This window comes from Onychostruthus taczanowskii, unplaced genomic scaffold (genome assembly GCF_017590055.1).
Source record: "Onychostruthus taczanowskii isolate IOZ18803 unplaced genomic scaffold, ASM1759005v1 scaffold21, whole genome shotgun sequence".
NCBI lineage: Eukaryota > Metazoa > Chordata > Aves > Passeriformes > Passeridae > Onychostruthus > Onychostruthus taczanowskii.
In genome coordinates, this window is record NW_024499351.1 from 790,123 (window position 1) to 811,576 (window position 21,454).

At 47.9% G+C, this 21,454-nt stretch overlaps 2 protein-coding genes across 11 annotated transcripts in view; both read left to right on the top strand.

The window, feature by feature from the left end:
• Window positions 1-2,107, top strand: part of SHLD1 (shieldin complex subunit 1) — a 38,715-nt gene extending 36,608 nt beyond the window's left edge. For all 5 annotated transcript variants that reach the window (XM_041404335.1, XM_041404336.1, XM_041404332.1 and 2 more), the window contains one exon: window positions 997-2,107. In XM_041404335.1, coding sequence (XP_041260269.1) covers window positions 997-1,517 — 521 coding nt within the window. In that variant the 3' untranslated portion in view covers window positions 1,518-2,107. The remainder of the gene's footprint in view (window positions 1-996) is intronic.
• CHGB (chromogranin B) lies at window positions 1,547-20,955 on the top strand. Of its 6 annotated transcripts, XM_041404326.1 has the most exons (9): window positions 2,561-4,179; window positions 5,724-5,822; window positions 7,599-7,635; window positions 8,463-8,527; window positions 10,557-10,672; window positions 15,641-15,684; window positions 16,907-17,000; window positions 17,790-19,474; window positions 20,587-20,955. In XM_041404326.1, the coding sequence occupies exons 5-9, from the start codon at window positions 10,645-10,647 to the stop codon at window positions 20,668-20,670; spliced, it is 1,935 nt and encodes a 644-aa protein (XP_041260260.1). In that variant the 5' UTR covers window positions 2,561-4,179; window positions 5,724-5,822; window positions 7,599-7,635; window positions 8,463-8,527; window positions 10,557-10,644; the 3' UTR covers window positions 20,671-20,955. The 6 variants fall into 6 exon arrangements, with proteins under 6 accessions (XP_041260262.1, XP_041260260.1, XP_041260261.1 ...); XM_041404328.1 differs by lacking the exons at window positions 2,561-4,179; window positions 5,724-5,822 and adding an exon at window positions 1,547-1,713; XM_041404327.1 differs by lacking the exon at window positions 5,724-5,822.
• The last annotated feature ends 499 nt before the right edge of the window (window positions 20,956-21,454 follow it).

The following is a 21,454-nucleotide window of genomic DNA, read 5'->3' on the forward strand; positions in this document are numbered from 1 at the left end:
CCAAGCTATTTTCTGACTGCCTGCATCCTGCTTATGTAACTTGCAGATGACGGCTGTGCAACCTCTGGCTGAGCCCTGGAAAATTTCCTTGTCGGTGACTCAGGTGCTTGGCAAACAGTCTGGTGCAGTGGGCTTGGAGATGAGATTGCAGTCAGAGGCACTACCTGGCTACCAGAGCTCAATTCAAGGTCTCTTTGTGGAACTTCTTCCTCCTAGAAGCTTGCTGATCGTCCTGGTCTTGTCACTGCCAAGTGTCCCTGTTGTGCTGTGTTAATTAGTGCAGAGCATCTCCCTTGATTGCTCTGAAGCAAGAGAAAACTACAGCCCTGACTGTTATCCAGAGACGTGGGTCAGCAAGGAAGGAAGAGAAGAGCTAGGCAAGAACAAGTCCTTGGCCTTTGCATTAATTTTATCCATAGAAATTCCATCAGGGTGTGGGGAGAGCGTTTAGTGCAGCGGGGCTGCAAAAGTGGGATTTCATGGGGAAACACAGAGTCCCCCTTTGCAATTCTGAAACTCCATGCAGTCAACAGAGCAGTGTTGGTTTGGAGGCTGTGAATCTGGCTGAAGGCTGGAGGTCAGGAGTACACATTGTGCTTGAGTAAAGTTAAGAACTATTAAAATTTAAGGATTAGACCCAGGGATGAGGGAAAAAACTGAAACAGATGCAGAACTGTCTCAGCTGCAAACCAGACTTCCTTGTGGGTCAGCTGTCATCTCCAGGAGCAGCAGATCCTAATTTCCACCTCTTTGGAAGTGTAACTGAGAGAGATCTGTACCACCAAGGCTGGGACAACTCTGAGGTACCCAAATCAGCCCATCTTACACCAATCTGTGCAGGCAGGCTCTGTGGCAGCCCAGCTGTGTTCAGAGCAGCACTTGGTTTGCTCGTGCAAAGAGCCTGTTTGCCAGACTGCGGTGGGAGTGGGACAGAAAAAGACTTTGCCACAGGGAGGACCTGGTGACTAATGAGTTTCATTGATCCTCTTCTTGCAGGAGAGAGCAATCCATCATCTGTGGCTCCTGCGGGCTCTTCTGCTGAAGGCTCTGAGGGAGCAAACGTGAGCTGTTACCCAAAAGCAGGGCTGTGTGAGCCCTCTGAACCTAATGATGCTGTGCTCTCATGGATGTATGAACGTGATGGTGCAGAAGATCCCAGCATCAGGGACTCTCTGGATGGCTTCTACAAAATGTATTGCAGAAAGCAGCCAGAGAGAAAGGATCCGACCTATGAGGCTGCCTCACAGCGTCTGTCACAGAAGATTTCAGAGCTGGAGCAAAAGGACGGAACAAAATATGTGTCACGTTGCCTGCAAATGGCACAGTTGGTCTTGAACAGAGATGGATGTAAGATCTTTCCAAACCACCCCCCTTCTGCTTGCTTTTCAAAGCCAGCTGAAGGAGAAGTCTTGTTGGAAAACAGGAGAAGGACACCTGGGCTCTCAGATGACATCCTGCAGTTCCTCTTGAAACAAACACAGGCAGAACGTTGCCCTGATGTGTCACACGAGAAGTGAGCAAGACACTGCTTTGTTTCTGTCATGGAAGCTTTGCTTTCACTCCAGGAAGAGGTGACTTTCTTAGACAGACATTGTTCTCCAAGCACCACCTTCAGCACCAGATGCTCCGTGGAGGGGTTCACCCACACCAGACCTTGCACCTTGCTCTCTGAAGGGCAGCACTGCATAAGGAGCATCTGTGTAACTGCTTGGGGTGTGTTGGCTGATTGGGAGGGGTCATGCAGTGTTTGTTGCGGGACATCAAACATGATACTTTATACCAGGCTTTTGAATTGGCCTGCATCCTTACCCCAGGTTAACAGTGGTCCAGCCCAAATCCAGCCCCTGGGTGGGCATTGCTGTCCCATGCTGTTGGCTAGAACATAATGTTTGAATGACCTTGGCATGGTGTGCCCCAGCCCTGCAGAGGGAAAGTTAAGATTTTGTTCTGCGCATTTGTTTCCATGGGGTGCCTGTTAGTGCTGTGTTTTTACCTACAGACATATAACCCCACAATTCAGGACTGCAATGCCATGTGAGTTTTTCTGACAGAAAACGTGTATGTGTGCATGAGAAAGAGAAAATACAGCTCTGAGTGCTCTCTGACAGTGCTTCTGTCCTATTTACCTCCCCACCATTACCCCCCCAACAACCTTCAGTTCCTTTCTGACTTTCATGGTGTTGCTAATGAGATCCCTGGGGGAAAGTTCCCTTTAAAATGAAATGGATCTCTCTGAGCCCAAAGAGGGCTGATGTCAGTCAGCAACTGAGCAATGAGCCCACACACAGACACTTAAGGTTTCTCTCTCAGAAGCCTCCCAGCTCGGTGGCTTCTTTGTTGCTTTACTGCCTCTGCCAGGCAGATAAATGTCTTTGTGCACGTTTTCCACCCGCTGGCCTGTGGACTGAAGGAGCAATTTGCTGTAGTGATGTTGTTTGCTGACTGGAGAGGCCATTCTCCAGTGTGGGTGTGGGCAAGGAAGCACAGAGTGCCAGAGGAAGGGATGACAGCAGATGGGCAAAGGAGAAAGAAAGAAAGAAAGAAAGAAAGGGTGGTTGGGGTCTCAAAGGTCAACATCAGTGTGGTTGCTCCAGTACAGCCACAGTGCTCACACCAGTTTTGGTATTTGATGTCCAGTGTGTGCCAGCCAGCTGCAAACCTCTCATCCACTCCCTGTCCACACTGGCCAGATCTCAGAGTGGGTGCTCGTGTTCCTGCATGTCACATTCCCTGCTGCAGTCCCACATGCAGCTGCTATTCCTGCCTTGTTGCCCCTGGCAGATTGGCACAGCTGCTGTGCTCTGCAGGTGTTTCCAGCAAAGGCAATGGAAATTTGGCTGCTGCCTTCAGTCAGAGCAGGAGGGAGCCCAGCTGGCTGCAAGTTATGGCCAAAGTCTTAGGACTTGGTTTAATTTCTCTTTGCAAATGGATTTATATTGGAAGTGCCTGGGTTTAGTTTCCTGTCCTTGAGTCATCATGGAACCAATATATTTGGCTTTGTGGTGGTCCTTGCTTTGTGGTGCTCTGTGTGCTGCTTGCTTGCTTTTATGGCAGAGGTGTTGTATGTGTGCTGAAGGGCACACAGAATATTGGAGCAGACCTTCAGCTGCTCCCCCAGCATTACTCAAGTTAATGGTGCTAAGGGGAAAAAAGGAGGTGAGGATGCAGCATCATTTCTGTAGTAGCAAACAAACCCACAGGTGCTTGTGTATCAAAATCCAGATGAAAACATCCTGCTGGCAAAAGCTATAGAGAATGGTAATATCAGCTAGTTTAGCCACAGATACAGCTGGAAAAAGCAAGCATGCTCCTGAGTGTGCTGTCAGTAATTACATTAACATCACTGGCCCCTCTGCCAGCTCACACTGCTTAACCCCACGGGTCTGTCACAGCCACAGGGGCACTGGTATTGACAGATGTAGGGAGATACTGCTAAGGATACATACAGGGAAGAAGGAAGGTCTTCATTGTGAATCAGACATTGTTGCTTTTAATCTTTGCCAGCATTTATGCTGTTCCACACAGTTAAATTAGCTGCTGTGCAAAACCTCTTAACTGCCATTTTAAGGGAAGCAAACTCCCATGAAGAGAGAGATGGAGAAATCAGAGGTCTGCATCTGAATCCCTTTAGTTGCTGTATTTGGTTTGTTGTTGAATTGGTCTGTGCTTTAGGTTAGCTTGAAAACCATCTGGTCTCCTATTCAAACTTTTTAAAAAATTATTTTAATTTAAAAAAAAAGCCAAAGACATTCAATTTCCATAAAGAAAGCTTGCAGAAAATAGGAAATTCCTGCTCTTCAAGAGAGACCTGCTGCTACTGATGTTTGAGACATCCCTACTGGGTTTTGATGGAAGAGAGAAGAAGCTTGGAATGACAAAATAGAGAAAAGGTGGCTGCTGGAAGAGCATGAAGAGAGATACTGGCAGATGAGAGCATGAAACTGTTCAATTTTAAGGACCAATGTAGGCAGAACAGACTGGATGCAGCTGAAAAATTTGGATTATGACTCATATCTACAAATCTTGTCTGGCATCTTGCAGAGGACATGCTAATCTCTGTGCTGCTGAAACATGCAGTCTTTTGAGATGTTTGCACCCCTCAGAATCAGGAGTGCTGCAGCTCTGTGTGCTGCTCACTTCCAGTGGCTCATGGATATGACTATCCATGGCTTCCTCAAGGTAAAATGACAGTCTTTGCATGGCAAGTACCAAGAGTGGTACTCTTGAAATACCATGAAGCCCTCACAGAAATGTCCCTTGTTCTGTCCATTTCCCCCCAGCCTGTGCCCTAATCTGAGAAACTGAGTTTATTCCTGAGAGGTGAAGTGCCTTCCTCTCTCCCTGGTTTGCACTTGACTTAGTTTTGACACTTGTGTGTTTCAGCTCACCCTATCTCTCCAGCGCTGGTGGTTCTCACCTCTGCTGGCAAAGCCAGCTGCTGTCACCTCTCTTCATCCCCTGTGTGTGGAGGCTGCTTTAGCAAAGGCATTTTGGGTTTACACTACAGAACAAATCCAAGGGGGGTGTTTTCCTTCTGTTTGTTCGAGGCTCACAGCCGAGGAGCAGCTCTCTGAGCCTAACTTAGAGCAACACCTGAAAACCTACACCACCTTTCAGGGCTCTGGATATACAAAATCCCACAAGATCCTCAGCTAAAGTGTGTAAGTGAAGTAAAAGATGGGGAATCAGTCCCACAACGTAGGACAAGCAAAGCCAAAATTGATCCGCTATTGCCAGGTAGGAGGAACACAGGACATGGTGAGGACTTGCCTTGGCCCAGGGGTTTCCCTGCTGCACAGCCCAGATCCAAATCCCACCCAAGGTCTGTCAGAGGTGTGTGTGCTGTGGGTTGGGTGTTTGGCACCTGAGCTGGAGCAGCACCCCAGTGTCTCAGAGGGGTGAGGGTGCTGCTGCAGGCCCTGAGCCCCTGCCCACGCACTCCAGCCGCAGGACTGGCCTTGGGGCTCAGCCTGGGACCAGGTCTGGCAGGCTGAGAGAGCTGCCTCTACTCCCTTCCATAAATGCCTGATCCAAGCTCTTCTGTCATCCTTGCTGAGCTGTGCTGCTGTTAAGTCATTCCCTGGCTGGGAGCTGCTCCAGGACGGTTGGTATCAATGGCCTCTCTGCTGCTTTACTCCGACAGCATTTTTATTTTCCCACCCACATGGCTGCTGGTGGGAGGTGCTGATTCATGCCAGCGACCTACCCAGTCCTGGAGCCCAAAGGCAGCCAGGGAGAGCTGAGCTCCTGCCACAGGTGCTAAAGCAAGCCCTCAATGAAGTGAATGGAGCCAGGGCTGTTTATACCACAGGGAATTTTTTCCCAGGAGTTTAAGGTGTTTCGGTTTGCCTGGATGTATCAGGACATATGTTAAAACTGCTATATGACAGGCAGTGTACATCCTGTATAAATGTGGCTATTTCATTACTGAGCATTGGTGATTTTGTGTGGGGCATATGTTTTCCCACAACACAGAAGTTCATTTTAAAAATACCCTGTTCTGTAGGCTTTCCCTAATGACTATTTTCCCCCACACATCGATTAGGCAACAGCATATGCCAGCATTTCTTCCTTAAAAGTAAAATCTGGCACAGAGCACACAGAGCATGAAATAATAAGATGTGATTAAAGCAATAGCTGGAGCTAACTAAAGCCAGAAAACTTGTGGCTGAAAGGTCAAACCTTTTTTTAAATTGCCTTTGCAATGGCCTGTTTGTTTGCAGATGCTGGGATTTGGGAGGGAAAATCTTGTAATGAAAGAACAACTCACAGAAAATTTCACCTTCAGTAGAAGCCAAACAAACTTTCACTTGCATTGGAAGGTAGGTTATTGTAATGAGAAATGTCAGTCAGCCATGGGGCAGGTATCACTTTCCAGTGTTACCTGCATTGCTGTGAGAGCTGAGCCAGGAATGGTGCTAAATGGGTGCTAAAATCGGCACCTCCCGGCCAGAGAAGCAGGGTGATTCTGTAATTAAGGATACTGAGGTGGGGATGGATGCTGTGCCCTGCAACACATTTTCAGCGTGACTTCCACCAATTACTTTTTTTCTGAATTGCCAGAAGCTTGTTTTGGGTATTTGAGAGCTTCAGAGAAAGTGTGAAAAGGCAGGGCATTTACACCGACGTCTCTAATAGCAATTCCTCTCAATACCCTGCAATTAGATGTTCAAACAATAATAGAGATTTTGCATCTGTGGTCCAGGCCCCCTGTTTAAGAAGCAACTCAGTGCTCAGTGTTCTGTGAGGCCAGCTTGGTTTTGTTCCTTGTTTTTGCATCTTCCCCGGGTCTGACTGGTCCCTGGGACAAGTTGAGCACCACATGATAACCGTGTGAGTGCAGGGAAGTGCCGTGGCTGGGTTCTGTCTCTGGGAGTGTTAATGCTGCTTGTCTGGTGTTCAAGAATAGCCTGGTTGCACGTGAATTAGTAGGAAAAAAAAGTTCTTCTGGCATGAGGAGACACACTGCTCTTTTGAGGGCTGGGGGAGTCTTTCCAAAGGCAGCAGTGAATTAGGCTGAAAATGCAGTGGTGTGCTGTACAATCATCAGAGTGATGCCTGTGCCACTTCCTCCTATTCCCATTCCCATGGGGTGCTTCTGCAGCTGATTTTTCCCCAAAAAAATCAGTCTCAGTGTGCCTCACCTGAGTGCTGGCGAAGCCACCCACTGTGGCTCTTTCTTATATCCAGGGTAGCAGAGTCTCTTTCAAGGTCTCTTTTCCTGTTTGGATCACCTTCCCACCATCAGGGTTAGTAGACAAATTTACACAGATGGAGCATCTTCCTGCTATTTTCGTTTCCCAAGGCTGCCTTTAAGGTTAAGCCGTTTAAGGTTTTTTGATAAACACACAGCATTTCACACAAAGGGCCTAAAAGTCTGTAAAATCGGGATATGCAAAAGGAAAAGGATATTCTAAGGGGAAAAGATGCTAGCAAAATATCCTCCTGCATTTTGTAGGTTCTACTCTCTGTTTCCTAGGCTTTTTTTGCAGTTGGGTTTCGTTCTTTGTGCCAGTGGTGATTCAAAAAAAGGTGATGGAAAATTTCTTGGGTGATTCCTTTTGCTGTGTGAATACTGCTATCATAAAATAGATCTCTCAACACTGTTTTCAGTCTGCAATTATGTGCAAGGGCATAATTCAGTTATATTTTTAGTACATAAATTGTTAAGTCATAAAAACTTTATTCTGAAATCATTACAGTCTGTTGCAGAAATCTATATGTTTTTATGCTACAAAATGGAAATTTGCCTCTGAAATTTCCATGACACTATCAACCACAGAACAGTATTGTTCTTACCAAACAGAACCCTTGCTGAGAGTCAAAGTGCTATAAATATTTAAAGAAATTAATTACTAAATAAGCCAGAGTAGTGCCCCACTCTTCAAATATTAAATGGAACATGCACAGTTGACAAAAAGGAGGCAGAAACACTGAATGGGGCAATTTAATGGCCTAAATGTAATTATTTGCAGTGCAAAGGCAACTATTAAAGTAATTTTTGCTTAATGACAAACAGTACTCAAAATATGAGGCCTTAAGTGTCCACATTCCACTTGCTGAAAGAAATTTCTATCCTGTTTTTTATTCTCCTACAGAGGCCCCAAAGTTCACCAAGGAGGTTAATTAACCAGTGTGAGTAAAAAAAAACAGGTTTTCTTTTGGGGTAGCGCCTGGATGTGCAGCTCAGCCGTGCCCAGCCTGCAGGGGGAGATGCTCCAGCAATCTCCAGCTGCTCTCTGGGCATCAGCTGTCTGGAATTCCAGTCCTGCAGTGATGCTAATCCTCCAAAAGCCAGCCCAGAGAGATGTGGTGGCAGCTTTTGGGCACTGTTCATTGTCCAGGACTCCTGTCTGGTCAGGAGGGTGTTGGGTGCTCTTACTTCCCCCCTGGCAGAGGAGGAGGTGCCCAGGGCTGTGGAGGTTGCTTCTGTTGTCAGCAAGGCACTTTGGTGACAGCTAAGGCTGGGAGAAGGTTTAGTCATAGCCAAATTTGTAAAGCCATGAGTAATCATGTCAGGGCTGCTTGTGCCCCTGCTCAAGATCCGAAAGCTGCATTTTAGCTTGATGGCAAATTCATCTGGAATGGTCAGTTTTGACTTGGAGTCCAGCAGATCATTTTTGGACAGACAATCAGGTGAGAAGTGGCAGCTCAGAAAAAAATGAAATCTTGTGACCAAAATGCCAGTGGTGCCCACATTATCAAGCAAATTCCAGCTTTCTCTTCTAGGAGGAGATGTGCCTGTTGATTCCCATCAGTATCATCGTTCCCATGGGGACATTTACCAGTGGAATTGCAAGAGCTAACTTGCATTTCCTACCTGGAGCAAGCAATGCCAGCGAGTTGCTGCTAGGGAAGGACCTAGGAAGTGGCACTTCATGCTGACTGCAGCATAGAAAAATGCTATTTGTTTGTTTGTTTGTTTGTTTATCTATTATTTTAAATTTGTTTTTATATTGCAGCATAATCCAGTTTTCTGCCATTTGAGCTAAGAAATTGAGAGAAGAATGACTGGGGAGGAAGAGAGGTATGTGTGAGCAGTATATGGGAAAATGTTCTGTGGAAAACCTGGGATGTTGGATAAATGGTTGTGTTTATACTTGGTCTTCCCTCTCTCACCTCTCTTTTGGGTTTGGCTTTGTTTTGGGTTTGGTAGTTTGTTTTCTTTCATTCTGCAGCCTGTGAGTGCATCCAGAACCCCTGAGGATTTCTATCAGGTAGCACAGAGCTTTTTCCAGAAGACCACAGCAGGGTCTGTGCATGTATTTTTTATATCACTCAATAGTTATGACATCCCTTGCAGGCTGATTTTAAACCTCTTTTCAGTTAGGCCATATAATATTTGACCTCATTTCTGTGGAATAGATGCATCACTGAAAAACAGGAGCTAGAAGGATCCTGCATGGAAGACGGTTACAAGTGAAGAAAATTTGGTTTTTTAAGAAGACTAAGAAAGACAATTCAGAAGAGTTGGACTGTTAAGGCTCTCAAGCAAAAATACTCTGTAAATTCTTTGGATTTTTTTTATGAAGAAAGTCTTTTGACACTAAAGACTGGAAGTCAGTTTATAGCAGCTTTTTCTGCACTGTCTAAGTGCATGTGGCATGAATAAAAACCCACAGTGTGAGGTGCTATGTAAATACAGAAAAGAAAAAAAAATACATTTGTCCATGCTACAGAAATCACCCATCTGTACCACACAGGGTCTCAGCTGCAGCTCAGTTTGCTGGGCACTGGTGCCATGTGCTAAGGCCACAGGTGGTGACAGTCATGTGTCACTTTTGTGCATGAAGGACCCAAAAATGTATCAGCTGTGCAGCTGCATCATCCCTTATGTTCTCATGAGCACTGCATATGGCAAGGTTTCTGAAAGGATTTTGGTTCTGTTAGTGAAACAGGATAGATGGTGGCCTTTAGGGGCAATTGTCTTTCTCCAGACCCATCCTCTTAGCACCTCCTGAATGAAAGAGATGAGTTTGTTCATGAAATGGCCTGCAGTATTTTAATGCCATGCAAACTAATTGGCATGTAAGAATGAAGATAATCCCCACTAGCACACCTAATTAGAAGAGCAATCCTCATTTTCCTCCTGCAATCTCCTCTCAGTTTAGAAGGAGCTCAGGCACAGAAATGTGCTTGTCATCCTTTGAAGTTCCAGCTTCTAGCATGAGCCAAATGTGTAATTTTTTAAAGCATTTGTATTTGAGAGAATCCCACAGGATAAATACTGGTTATTCATAGAGCAATAGATTGTCACAACATTGTGAGGCATGGATGTCACTGCAATCGGAGTACTGACACATCTGAGAAAGGAGGCTGGGGTGTGCCACTCACAGCTGATCAAATGAAATGTGCCTTTGCCTGCAGTAATCCTGATTTAGTGCAGTCACAGCTCTCCTGATCTGCAGAGAAACACACCACAGCTGATACCTGGCTGTAAAAGGCCATGTGAATTGACACTGCTTTGAAAACAGAGGCTGACTTCATTAACTGTGGGCAAGATGCTTGGATGCTCTGGTTTTGCAGTGCTGACAGAAAAGTCTGTGGGATCCTGTTTTGGAATCCTACCCTGAAGACAAAGTTGGATATACTCCAGCCAGTTATGTCCCTACTCCTGTCAGAGGCCTCCTACATTTGCAAATCTTTGTAACCTCGAACCTGATCAAATCTGAAGGTGTGAAGATGCTCCCATGCAGACTCTGATGTAACTGATGGCAAAACATGCTATTTATATGCCTGCAGAAGCAGAGAACACATAAAAGGCAAATGTTTCACTTCAAATTCTTTCTCATGAGCAGCTGAAGAGGTTGAGGCCAGGCTGAATCCCACAGACAGGGGAGGATATGGGGGCCTTGGAGCCAGGGAAATTTGTCAGTCTTTAGAAACAGGCTATTGACTTCCCAAAGCCAAGACTGGAGATTCCCAAAGAAGCACCTGCCTGTGGAGATGGGGCTGGCATAGGCAGTACAGAACAACATGCAGGAGGGAGACTGGGAGATGTTGCAGGCGGTTTGTCTTCCATGGTGGCCAGGTGACTGGCTTCTGTTACTTTGCAGAAATGCTAAACTGAATGCAAGGTGAACAAGGTGTCTGGCTTGGCCTCCTGGTTGTCTCCTCTAGGCTGTCTCCTGAAGCAGGCTTCAAATGGAGCTGGAATTCCTGCTTCCTGCTGGTGAGTTGGATTGGAGTGCTGTGCTTGTGTCCTGTTTTCTGTCTTTAAAGGCTGTGTAGCTGTAGCAGCCTGACATTGTCAATGGACAGCAGAATGGCACATGGAATGATAACAGAGGGAACTGCCAGCTCGGTGTATAGATCCATTGTCCTCCAGGAACACTGGCAGTTAGAGGGCCATCTGCTCAGCTCTGAAGACAAACAAAAAAGAAAACTGTAAATACACTTAAAATTGGAGATGGCCCTCTGAGGGTTAATGAAAACCAAAAGGAGTTCTGGTCTTTGCCTGGCTCGGAAGGGAACTGGGTGGAACATTCAGACTTCCTTGTTTTAACTTGTCATTTAAGCTTTTTATTCCACTACGGACTAATTGGGACAGCAGAGGCTGTTAAAGGAAAGGATATAAAACTTGATCTCTGTATGTTTCCTCTGGCTCCCCAGAGCATCATCACAGTAAATAAGAGGTTTGCCTGAGAGAGGGATGCTGAGAGCAGTGATTTCCCTGGTGGAACTCTTGGGGAATACTGCGTGCCATTCCCTCCCCAGTGCCATAAGTACTGGGATTACTTCCCAGTTGTTCTCGGGGTTTGGCTGTACTGGATAGGGGGTGGGGGGAGGCTGTGAGAGAGGGAGCAATAGGAGAGGGGAAGGGACAGAAACCTTGCAGGAGGAAAAGGCTGCAGCAGCACCTGAAGAGGCTTTGATCGGAAAAGGGTGTGGAAGCGCGGCGGTGATTTCTTGTGGAAGCTGTTTCAGAGGGATGGGTTACCGCACCTCCTCCCTTCGGCAGAGGCTCGGCATCCCCTTTCTGGTGGGAAAGACCTAAGGATGCTACGGCATCCTCTGGGCCGGAGAAAGAGGCAGGGAAGCCGCGCTTTCCCCCTTTTCTGAGGCACGGCGGGGCGGGGGGATGTACAGGGGTCTTGGAAGTATTAGTCGGGGACGGGAAAGGCGGCTGCGGTAGGTGCCGAGGAAGGGGAAACGAGCTCGGCTCGCCCAGCCTGTGAGGGGAAAGTTGCCCTGCTCGGGAGGGGAGGGGGCGGCCGGGGCCGAGCGGGTCCCGGGCCGCGGGGGGAGCGGGAGCGAGGCCGGCACCGCCCCCGGGGGCTCGCAGTGACGCAGCTCCCGGCGGGGCCCCCGCCCGCTCCTCCGCCCCCGCTCCCCTTTAAACCGCGCCGGAGCCGCCGAGCGCAGCCCAGCCCAGCCGAGCATGGGGCCGCCGGCGCTGCTCGCCCTCCTGGCGGCCGCCGCCCTGGCAGGTGAGCGGGGCCGAGGGCACATCCCGCAGGGAGAGCGCTGGGAAAGGCGGGGAACGGCCCGGGAACAGCCCCGGCGGGCGCGGGGAGCGGTGGAGGGATGGACGGGCTCGCTCCGGGGAGGCGGCGGTGGGTGCGGGACCCGCAGCCCGGGGTCGCCCCTCGGGAAGGGGCGGTGGGGCCGGGGCGTGGGGATGGCGCTGGGCGAGAGCTCCCCGGCTGCTCCGCCTGTATTTTTATCCCAGTGCAGCGTCTTTGCACAAAGACTTCTCGGTGCCGCTTCGGTACAGCGGTGCTGCTGGGTTTTTGCCAGCCGGTGCTGGATGCTGGGAGGTGATGGCAAAGTAGCGGCTCTGCGGGTTTAACTGTCAGGATTTTTAATTTTTTTGCACGCGGCATTAAATACTAAAACCCCACGGTGAAATGAGCCTTAAACACAATAGAATGAGGTGGTGGCTTGGCTCTATAGTGTTTTATGCATACTTACATCATTGGTTGAAAGAGTCGGTGTCATTCTGGGTTGAGTATTTTGGCTTTAGGTCTGTTAGAAGTCTCCACACTTCTGGGACTTGTACAGAGACTGTGAGGAAGTTGACTGCCTTCAAGTGCCTTTATTGAAATCAAAGAGGGAGGGTGGAATACGGAGGGGAAGGGACCCCAACACAGAGCAGTCTCCACACTTATACCATAGATTCTATGGGGGTTTATTACTAAATATTTTTTCCTGTTTATGCCATCAAACAGATCAGGTATTTCTTTACATCCTTTACATCCTTTGTGGCTGTTGTGCTTTCAAATGTTGAACTGGTTAAACATTAACTTCAAGAACTTTCTAGTACTCCTGCAAATCAATATGCCTAAATTTCAGTGATCCTGCCTAGGAAGACACTGTGACATTTTGATGAGGAATGACACTGCACTGAGTCATCTGCGCTGATGAAACAAAGCCATGTGGGGATTTCATCAGGGACCCACCTGAAGATCTGTTCTAATCTTGGAGATGCAAGCAAAAACCGTGTGAATTTGTCCTGCATTTATCATTTCTTATGATATTCATCAACTCTCAGCACTTAGGCAAAATCAAATAATCTGATGGCGACTGCCTGGGCAGCCTTAGTTCAGGAGGGTAAAGCAGAGCCAGAGCTTAGCTGTGGTTTGTTCCTTGCTGTGTGTTCAGGTGCAAGGTTTCCATGCTGGCACGTGCTCCGGCTTTGCTCTGCTCTGGAACCCTGCCGTGCTCCCGTCTGCTGTGCTCCTGCAAGGCCACGGCTGGGTGCCCTGCTGCCTGAGCCTGCTGTCCCTGTCAGGGTGACGGCCTCACCCCCTGAGCACGCGTGGAGAGGGAGGCAGCCGTGTTGGCCAGCTCCTTCAGGTGGCAGGTGCCCCGAGGGAGCTCTTGCCAGCTGGCGTGGGCTGGCACTGCCAACACCTGGGGAAAGTGGGGCATTGCTGGCTCCCCACTGCCTTCCTGGCTCAGCCCTGGCAGAGCAGCTGCCTCAGTGTGTTATTTCAGGCTCTGGCATGGATTGGAGGCTCATCCTGTTTCTCCAGACAGGTTAATATGACATTTGCCCAATACCATTTGGTTCTCCTGACGTTTATGATGCTCCCTCTTTGTTCATGTTGGCTTTCGCTGTTAACCAAGCTCTTGGGAGCTTTTGAATGGCAGCAAAGACAGTGGGTACAACCTGGTTTTGTCTTCCTGTGCCACTGACAGCACTCAGGGGGTGGCCTGAAGTAGGAAAAGATGTCCAGGAGTTTGTCTGCTCTGTGCTTTAACCCATCACCTGAGTGTCACTCACAGGAGATGTGCTGTGACTGCATCACTCAAAGGACAAAATCAGATGTTTGCCCTGGAGCTGTCAGGTTTTCATAGGGGCTGGAGGAGCAGAAGAGCCTCCCCAAAAAGAGTCCGTGAAGGGGCTCATACCTGTGCTTTCAAGTGAGTGGAGCCTGGGAGCAGCTCCTGCTGTAAGAACAGCATCCCCAACACCTGCGGGATTGAGAGAATGTCTTTTTAAGAATAACACTTGTTTTGGTGGGAGGGGCTTTGTCTCCTGCCCCGCTGTATGTGCGTGCTGCTCCTCCTGCCTGCAGCAGCCTGGAAATCTGCTACAATCATTTGCATATTGGGTTATTAAAGGAGCTCGGAGCTGCCTCAGTCAGCTCTGAACGCCAGGGATGGGGGAGAGGGTTGGCTCTGAGCAGCACCATCTCCCCTCACACACCACCTGGCACTCTGGGGGAGGGATGCAGTGCTATTTTAGGGGAATCCCTTCTGTGCTCTCCTTGTGTGGGTTCCCTTCTCTGATGGCACTTGTATACGCAGGGAAGGGATGGGGGCTGGAGATGCACATCCCTGCATGTGTGTTTGGGGGAGAGCACAGAAATATCAGGAGTTATTAGTGTATGATGCTCAGCTATTACACTCTGAGTCAGTGCTCCAGGGGATGTCTGCTTCCTCTGCCAGCACAGAGAATAAAAAGGTTGTGCTGCTTTAAATAGTGTCAGGCTACGTGCTCCCATCTTCCTTGGGACAGTGCTCATTCTCCTGATGTTGAGAGGTGAAACTAACCTCCTTTATCTCCATGATGTGCTCATCTATTGTGCTTTATCTTCATGTGTGTTCATCTATTTCAGGAGGTCTCTCACTGACCCAGCAGAGAGAGTTCACAGTTGTATTTAGGACCCGTGTAAGGACTTCAGAGCTGCACCTTAAGTGTGTGTGTGTGTGTGCTGTGATTCTGCACCGTGTGGGAGGCTGCACAGCCAGGATTCAACAGGCCCTGCTTCCACACACTGCTGTGGGGCTGGCAGAGGTGCTTAACCTCACTCCTGGAAATCTCCAGGTGCATGGGAATTGACACAGTTTATTAATAACACACAGCAGCCAAGCTCATTAACCAGCTGGAGACATTGCAGCAGTGATGGCAAAATCAGGCAGCACGGAGGTTTTATTGGCAGTAGCTTCTTTCCAAAAGCAAATTCCTTGGCCCAGGTACAGTAGAACTGGTGTGAGGAGGTGTGAGTTATCCCACATGTCCTCAGGGCAGAAAGAGTGAGGGATGGGTTGTACTGCTTCCTTCCAGAGTAGTTTTCCACTGAGATTTGAGGGGGTTTTGCTTATTCCTTGGAATGATAATGGACCACTCAGTGAATAGAAATTTTCCTGTCTCTTCTGGCTCTCTCCATCCTTGCAGGAGCTGCCTCCAAGTGAGAAACTTTTATCCAGCAGGACTGGAACAGTAGCTGCTTTAAAGTCTGAAAGAATGGTCTGCTGTTGGCAAGGGGTGCACCTAGAGCTTCTCCAAGAAGCCAAAAGATTCTTGGGGTGCAAACAGGCCTTGCTTGTTGGGTTTGACTTATTTTTTTTAACCCTCAAACAGGTGCAACTACGTAAGGACTTGGCTTGAAATAAAGTTCCATTTTGGAATTTAAACATGGCTTTCTTTGGTGTTGCATTTTTTGTGGGTGGGATTATCCTTGGTGTATATTGTTTTAGTGCTCCAAGTGTTACCATGCCTCTTCTCTCCTGCTATGCCTCAATTTTACGTGGCTTTTGCATCCAAATAAGGAAAGATTTAATGTGGAATGTGCCTGGTTTAGCTGACTGCCAACCCAAAACCAAGCTGCCTCATCAGACCAGTTTGACTGAGGGGTCCTGTCAGTGATGCTTGTGTTAATGAGTCTTTAATAATTGGTTTTTCTTCCAGGTGCCAGCACAGTTCCAGTGGAAAAAGACCATACTGAAGAAATGGTGAGTAGCTGCTTGTCAATCCAACCTCAGAAAATACAGTGATGTGTTCTTCATTTCTATAAACTCTCAGGACAATGCTTCATTTTTTTTCCTAAGAATAAATTTTTTAAAAGCTGATGGCTGGTGTGGAACTTGGAGTGCCTTTAGCTGCCAGGAGATGCCTGCCTGCACCTCAGTGTGTTTGGTGGAAATGGGAGCTGGCTCTTGTGTCAGTACTCGTGAAGCTCTGCATTGTACAGCTGCTTGAAAAGTGATCTGAAATATTGCACAGTACATGTTACTGTGCTGACAGCTTAGGGGAAAGATGAAATATCTACAATTACCAGCTGTGTAACAGACTCACTGGTGTAGTCCTTCCTGTCCTTTGGAAAGGGATCTTACCCTGTGTGATTAAATAAATGCCATCAGCTGCTCCCAGAGCTAACACCAGACCCCCTGCACTGGTTGTTGCTGTGATCATTTAGATCAGCAAATACCTGGTAATAACCAGAACTAGTAAAAAGACAAATGCTTCTGTAAATGTTTCATTGTCTGCTCCCAGTCATCCCCACAGATTGTCAGCCTGAGGCTCTTGTACCCCCAGCAAACAGGAGCACTTGTTCTCACCATCAGCTTCAGCACCTGAAAATCATTTTATGCAGAGGAGATACTTTGGTAGTGCTTCGAATTAGAGCACATTGTGTGACTTTCCTAAATCAATCCATTTTCTCTGTTTCCAGACAACCCAGTTGAATGTTCAGTGCTAAAAACCAGGCAGGACTCAGAGCACAGACACATGAAAAGGTGTGGAGTGTGTCCCTTACCGAGGACATGGAGCTGTTTTAGTGTATTGCCAGTCCAAACTGCCTTTGCAGTATCCTCATTTGGACAGATCCTGCAGGATAATCCTCATCCTTTGAGTGTGTGTTGTGTCTGTTTATTTTATAGGGTGTGTTACCACACGTTGTTTGACTTTCCTTTGTACTGAGGAGGGTATTTAATATTTTAAAAGGTACAAAAGATGCCCCTTAGCTCTGCAAACAAAAGGGGAGATAAAAAGACCTGTCTGTTCTCTTCCTGCTGGTACAGGAGTGAGGGGCAGAGCCCAAATGTACAGGATTACTCAAAACTCATTAATAATAGCCTGAACTCCAATCTCCAACAGGCTTTTCTACCAGCTGGATCAGAAGTAAAGTTTCCATTTTTGCCATGTGGATTTTCTCTCCTGTTTTGTCCCTTCCAGGTAACCCAGTGCATTGTGGAGGTTCTGTCCAACGCTCTCTCTAAGCCAAATGCACCCCCCATTAATCCTGAATGCAAAGAAATCCTGAAGAAGGGTAAGTACAACATTTTCTGAACTTAGGAAAGGAATTTGGTGCATGGTTTCTCTCTGGTGCTAGAGCTGGTGAACAGTTACTTCAGCCTGTGTGAAACTGGTGCCTCCAAATTTCAGTGCCAGAATTCTGGTTTCCTTCTGTTCAGTGTGTCTCGCTCAGGGAACAAACAGCCTGACCTGGGAATTCTCAGGGATTGTTGCCTGACACTTGTGGCTCCCTCCTTGAACCACCTGGAGAGTCTGAGAGGACTTGAAAAACTCTTTAGGTAGCCTGAGAAGATGAAGCATAACTATTGCAAAGCATCAGATTTCTTTGATTGGTTTTTTTCAGTCAATTTTTAAAAAACTTTTAAAATTTGCTAAAAAGAATCCCTGGTGGGTTTGGGTAGTTTGGAATAAATGGTTGTCTTTTTAATGTAGATAAGCATCTGTGATGGGCCTGATCTGGCATTCAAAGAACTGAACACAACTCCAGATCCTATTGATTTTTAATGGGAACGAGAGCTAGCTTGACTCAGTACTAAAAATGTGATCACAGAAAAGCCAAAGAAGGAAATTTATTCTGGAAATTCCAGGGGAACTTGTAAAATGCCTAATTAAGTGGAGTTAATTAGTTAATCCTTTTCCACTAACTAATGATTTTAGTAGGCAAACTAATGATTTTGAAAGCAGAATTAAGAAATCAGTTCTGTCCAAATTTCCTTGGTACTTTGGGAAGCCAGTCATCTTTTTGAAATAACACTTCAGTGGAGGGTTGGATTACTCCATGATGCTGCTTTTGTTATTGTAGGTGATAAAAATGACAGAGAGAGAAGTGAAAACGAACAGCCTGAAGTGAGGCATCCCAAAGACCCAGCAGAAACTGGAAAACATCCTACTGGGAGCGTGGAGAAAGAACAAAGGCAGGCAGAAGAGGAATCTAAAAAGTACATGGAAGGAGGTGATGAGGAGAAACTTGCTCATGAGGAAGGTGAAAGCAAGGAGGAGGAGGCTGGACACCACACTCCTGCTCAGGATGAGACACTTCACACGGAAGAAAAAAAGCACTACCAGGAAACTGGGAGAGAGGAGGAGAGGAGTTACCACAGTGAAGAGGAAAGCAAAGAGGGCAAGTGTTGTGAGAATGTAGAGGCTGCTGTTCTCACCAAGAAGTCCCACTCTGAGAGCATGAGCATGGATGAGTTCCGTGGTGGGAATGATCAGAGCCCCAGGGGCCGCTGGCACCTGGAGGAGGGAATGCAGAGCCCTTCCAAACAAATTCGGGAAGATGAAGAGGGAGAGGAAGAAAGGAGTGAGAAATACCACCGTGAGTCTCAGGAACGTGGTTTTTCCCACCAGCAGGAGCGTGAAGAATCTGAGGAGAGTGAAGAAAGAGAGGAGGGAAAGGAGCCCTTCAAAGGCAAAGGTTACCATGGGAAGCACAGGCAGGGTGACTCCTATGAAGAGAAGAGGGGCCATGGTGGTGAGAGGGGGGAGCCAGCAGGGGGATCACACCCAGGGGAGGCCAATCTCTGGGAGCAGTGGAAGCACCGACAGAAACATCAGGAAGAGTCTGAGGAGAAGGGTGGCTCTCCTGGGAGGCGTGGACCCGAGGAGCTGCAGGAGGAGAGGCCTGCAGAGCAGGGCAGCGAGGAGCACAGGGACAGCTGGCAGCAGAGCCAGGAGAGCAGGGAAGAGGAAAACAAGAGGCACCACCACAGCGAGGAGAGCACTGAGAAGTGGCGCGAGGAGAGGAGGCAGCACGATGGATCCCACCGTCCTGGGGGGAGGATGTACCTTGCTGATGGAAACGAGGAGGAGCTGGCCAGGTACGTCAGCGAGGAGAAGCAGCGCCGTGTGGGAGGGAGAGCCCGCTTAGGGAACAGGCAGCAGGAGGGCTCCCAGAAGGCTCGAGAGCACAAGGGGCAGGCCAGCAGGCACTACAGCACTGAGGACAGCCTGGAGGAGGAGGAGGAGGTGGAAAAGAAACATCACAGCAGTGACCAGGTGGAAAATGAAGAGGAGGAAAGGTTTGCAGAGAGAGGAGAGTACAGAGGCCATCTCCCCGCCGAGAAAGAGAAGAGAACTGCAGCATCCTACAGGCCTTTCTACCCACTGCTGTGGTGGAAAAGCCGGCACTTGGACAAAAGGGATGGTGCAGGGGAGCAGCTTCTGGAGGGCAGGGAGGAAGGCAGGCCTGCCCTGAGTGAGAAGAGCCTTTTCCCTGAATACAATGACTATGAGTGGTGGTCAGAAAAGCAGATCCAGAATGCTCTGAAGCACAGGCGCAGCGAGAAGAGGAATGCTGGCAAAACGAACAGATACGATGTGGAAAGGCAGTACAAGAAGATGGATCAACTTGCACAACTTCTGAACTACAGGAAGAAGTCAGCTGAACTGCCAGGGCTGTACAGCTCTGGAGAAGACCTGAAGAAGCGTCACGTGGCTGGGAATGACAGAAGGAGCCTAAGCCAGAGGCCCCTGACAGAAGAGGAGGTAAGTGCACAGCAGTTTGTCTGAAAAGCTGGGGGAAACACACTTCCCAATCCATTCCCAAGGCAGCTGGGAAAGTGCATGGAAAAACACAAACAAGATTAAGTCACAGTTAAGGTGTGAGTAGATCTTCAGTGATTTAAAAATCTGCTTTCTTTGAACAGTGGAACTTTGAGTTTGCTGAACTACCCCAGGGCACAATTTGTGGCATAAAGACACAGCTCCTGTCTGCTGCAAGGCAGGAAGGGAAAGATTTTATTCCTCTTGGGTCCTGCCTCTCCCTCGAGGCTCTACAGACCGACAAAAGAACGGTGCCATTGCAGCAGGGGCAGAGAGGAAACTGACAAGCACCACTTGGGCTGTCGGGTTGTTTCAAATACCGAGCTGGAAAGTGAGTTGGGTGTTCAGAGGGAAATCAGCTGCCCGTGGGCTTCCCGGGCGGAATTGCAGAGCAGAACCTGCATTGCACCTGTAAGTCCAGTTCCTGGGTGTAGTTCACACATAGTGAATCCTCTTCTTTTCGTTGAACTTCCTGTTCTGCTCCAGTATCCAGGAAAACTGAGCCTACAGCCATCAGTTAGCTCCCATCAGCCAGGTCCTCCTGGTGTGTGCCAGTGTCTGTGCAGCGCACAGAGCTGTGCTGGGAGCAGGGGAGGCTGGACACTGATTTATACAGGTGTTACTTGGTGTTTACAAGCCGTCCTGGTAAGGGCTTGGCTGCGTAAAGCTTCTCCTGCCCTCTGTGCCTGTGGAGCTGTGCCCTCGCTGCACCCTGTTGTGGGACTCCTCAGGGACAGCACCTGCAGCTGTGACATGGCAGGAGGCCTCCTAATGGAGGGCAGTGGTGCTTTAAATCTACAAAGACGAGGCTGTAATTATGGCCAGCTCTCACAATTAAAATTTTGATGCTTTCCTCAGCCTGTGTTGGGTCCCAAGCAGGGAATTTCACCAGTCTCCCAAGACTTTGCTGCGCTGCTGTTAACGCCCGCTCTGCTCAGGGACTGGGAAGTGGCACGACAGAATCTGCCTCAGAAACGGCCTTTCCTTTCCTTTCCATGGAACAAAACACTTCCCAGCATTAACAATGATGTGTGAAATGCTCTCTGTTTTCACAGGAAAAGCAGCTGGAAAACTTGGCCACCATGGATCTGGAGCTGCAGAACATAGCAGAGAAGATCAACAGCCTCAGGAGAGGCTGAAGGTGTCCCGTGTTCTGTGGTAAAGTCACTGCCACTGGATTGTTGTTTGCCCTAAACCCAGGAAATTCTATTCACTGTCCACTCTTGTGTAGTGATTTACACAGCTGAAAGTGTCTTTAATTTGCTGTTATGCTCCTGAGACCTTAATTGGCATGAATTTTAGTAACATAACCTTTCATGTGGGCAGGTATTTTTAATATGCTTTTGGAGATAATTGTGTTAGTGTTCTTCAGGAATATATTTGTCTGAGTTTGCAATAATAAAAACCATTGATCTTGGACCAAACCTTCTCCTTGTTCATGTGGCTGATGGGGTGATCTGAGTGAGCTGGATCAGGTGTCGATTGTGCACAGAACAGTGGTGCTCCACCACTCTGAAAAGTTACAAGGAGCCCATCTGTGCATTTTGTTTGCCACTTGAGCACGAGAGGGAAGAAGGAATCTGAAGTCTCAATAGTGATTTATTTCTTGCTTCCTTCCTCATTTTCACTGCATTTTACAAGGATTGTGGCACAATTGAAAACTGGGATTCAGTGTTGAGATTGTGGCAATGTCACTGCTGGTGAAATGCAGCCAGTTTGGCTTTGATCCAAATTCACTCCTCATGTGTTCCAACATTGTTTATTTCTTAAACCGATCTATTATGCAAATATGTTTTTCTCATGTTATTGTTTTTTATTGTCACAGTATCTAAGCTAAGCAGCCATCTAGAATGAAGAGATGGTGAAATCTCCATCCTCTCCTTTTATGGGTTGTTCACATAGGGAGGAGAAGAAAAGAGAACT

Bases quoted from the DNA above. Each gene is read 5' to 3' on its own strand.
- CHGB (XM_041404325.1), top strand. From the start codon at position 11,882: ATGGGGCCGCCGGCGCTGCTCGCCCTCCTGGCGGCCGCCGCCCTGGCA. The intron at 17,001-17,789 runs GTAAGTACAACA...TTGTTATTGTAG, and splicing joins CAAAGAAATCCTGAAGAAGG to GTGATAAAAATGACAGAGAG. The intron at 19,475-20,586 runs GTAAGTGCACAG...CTGTTTTCACAG, and splicing joins GGCCCCTGACAGAAGAGGAG to GAAAAGCAGCTGGAAAACTT.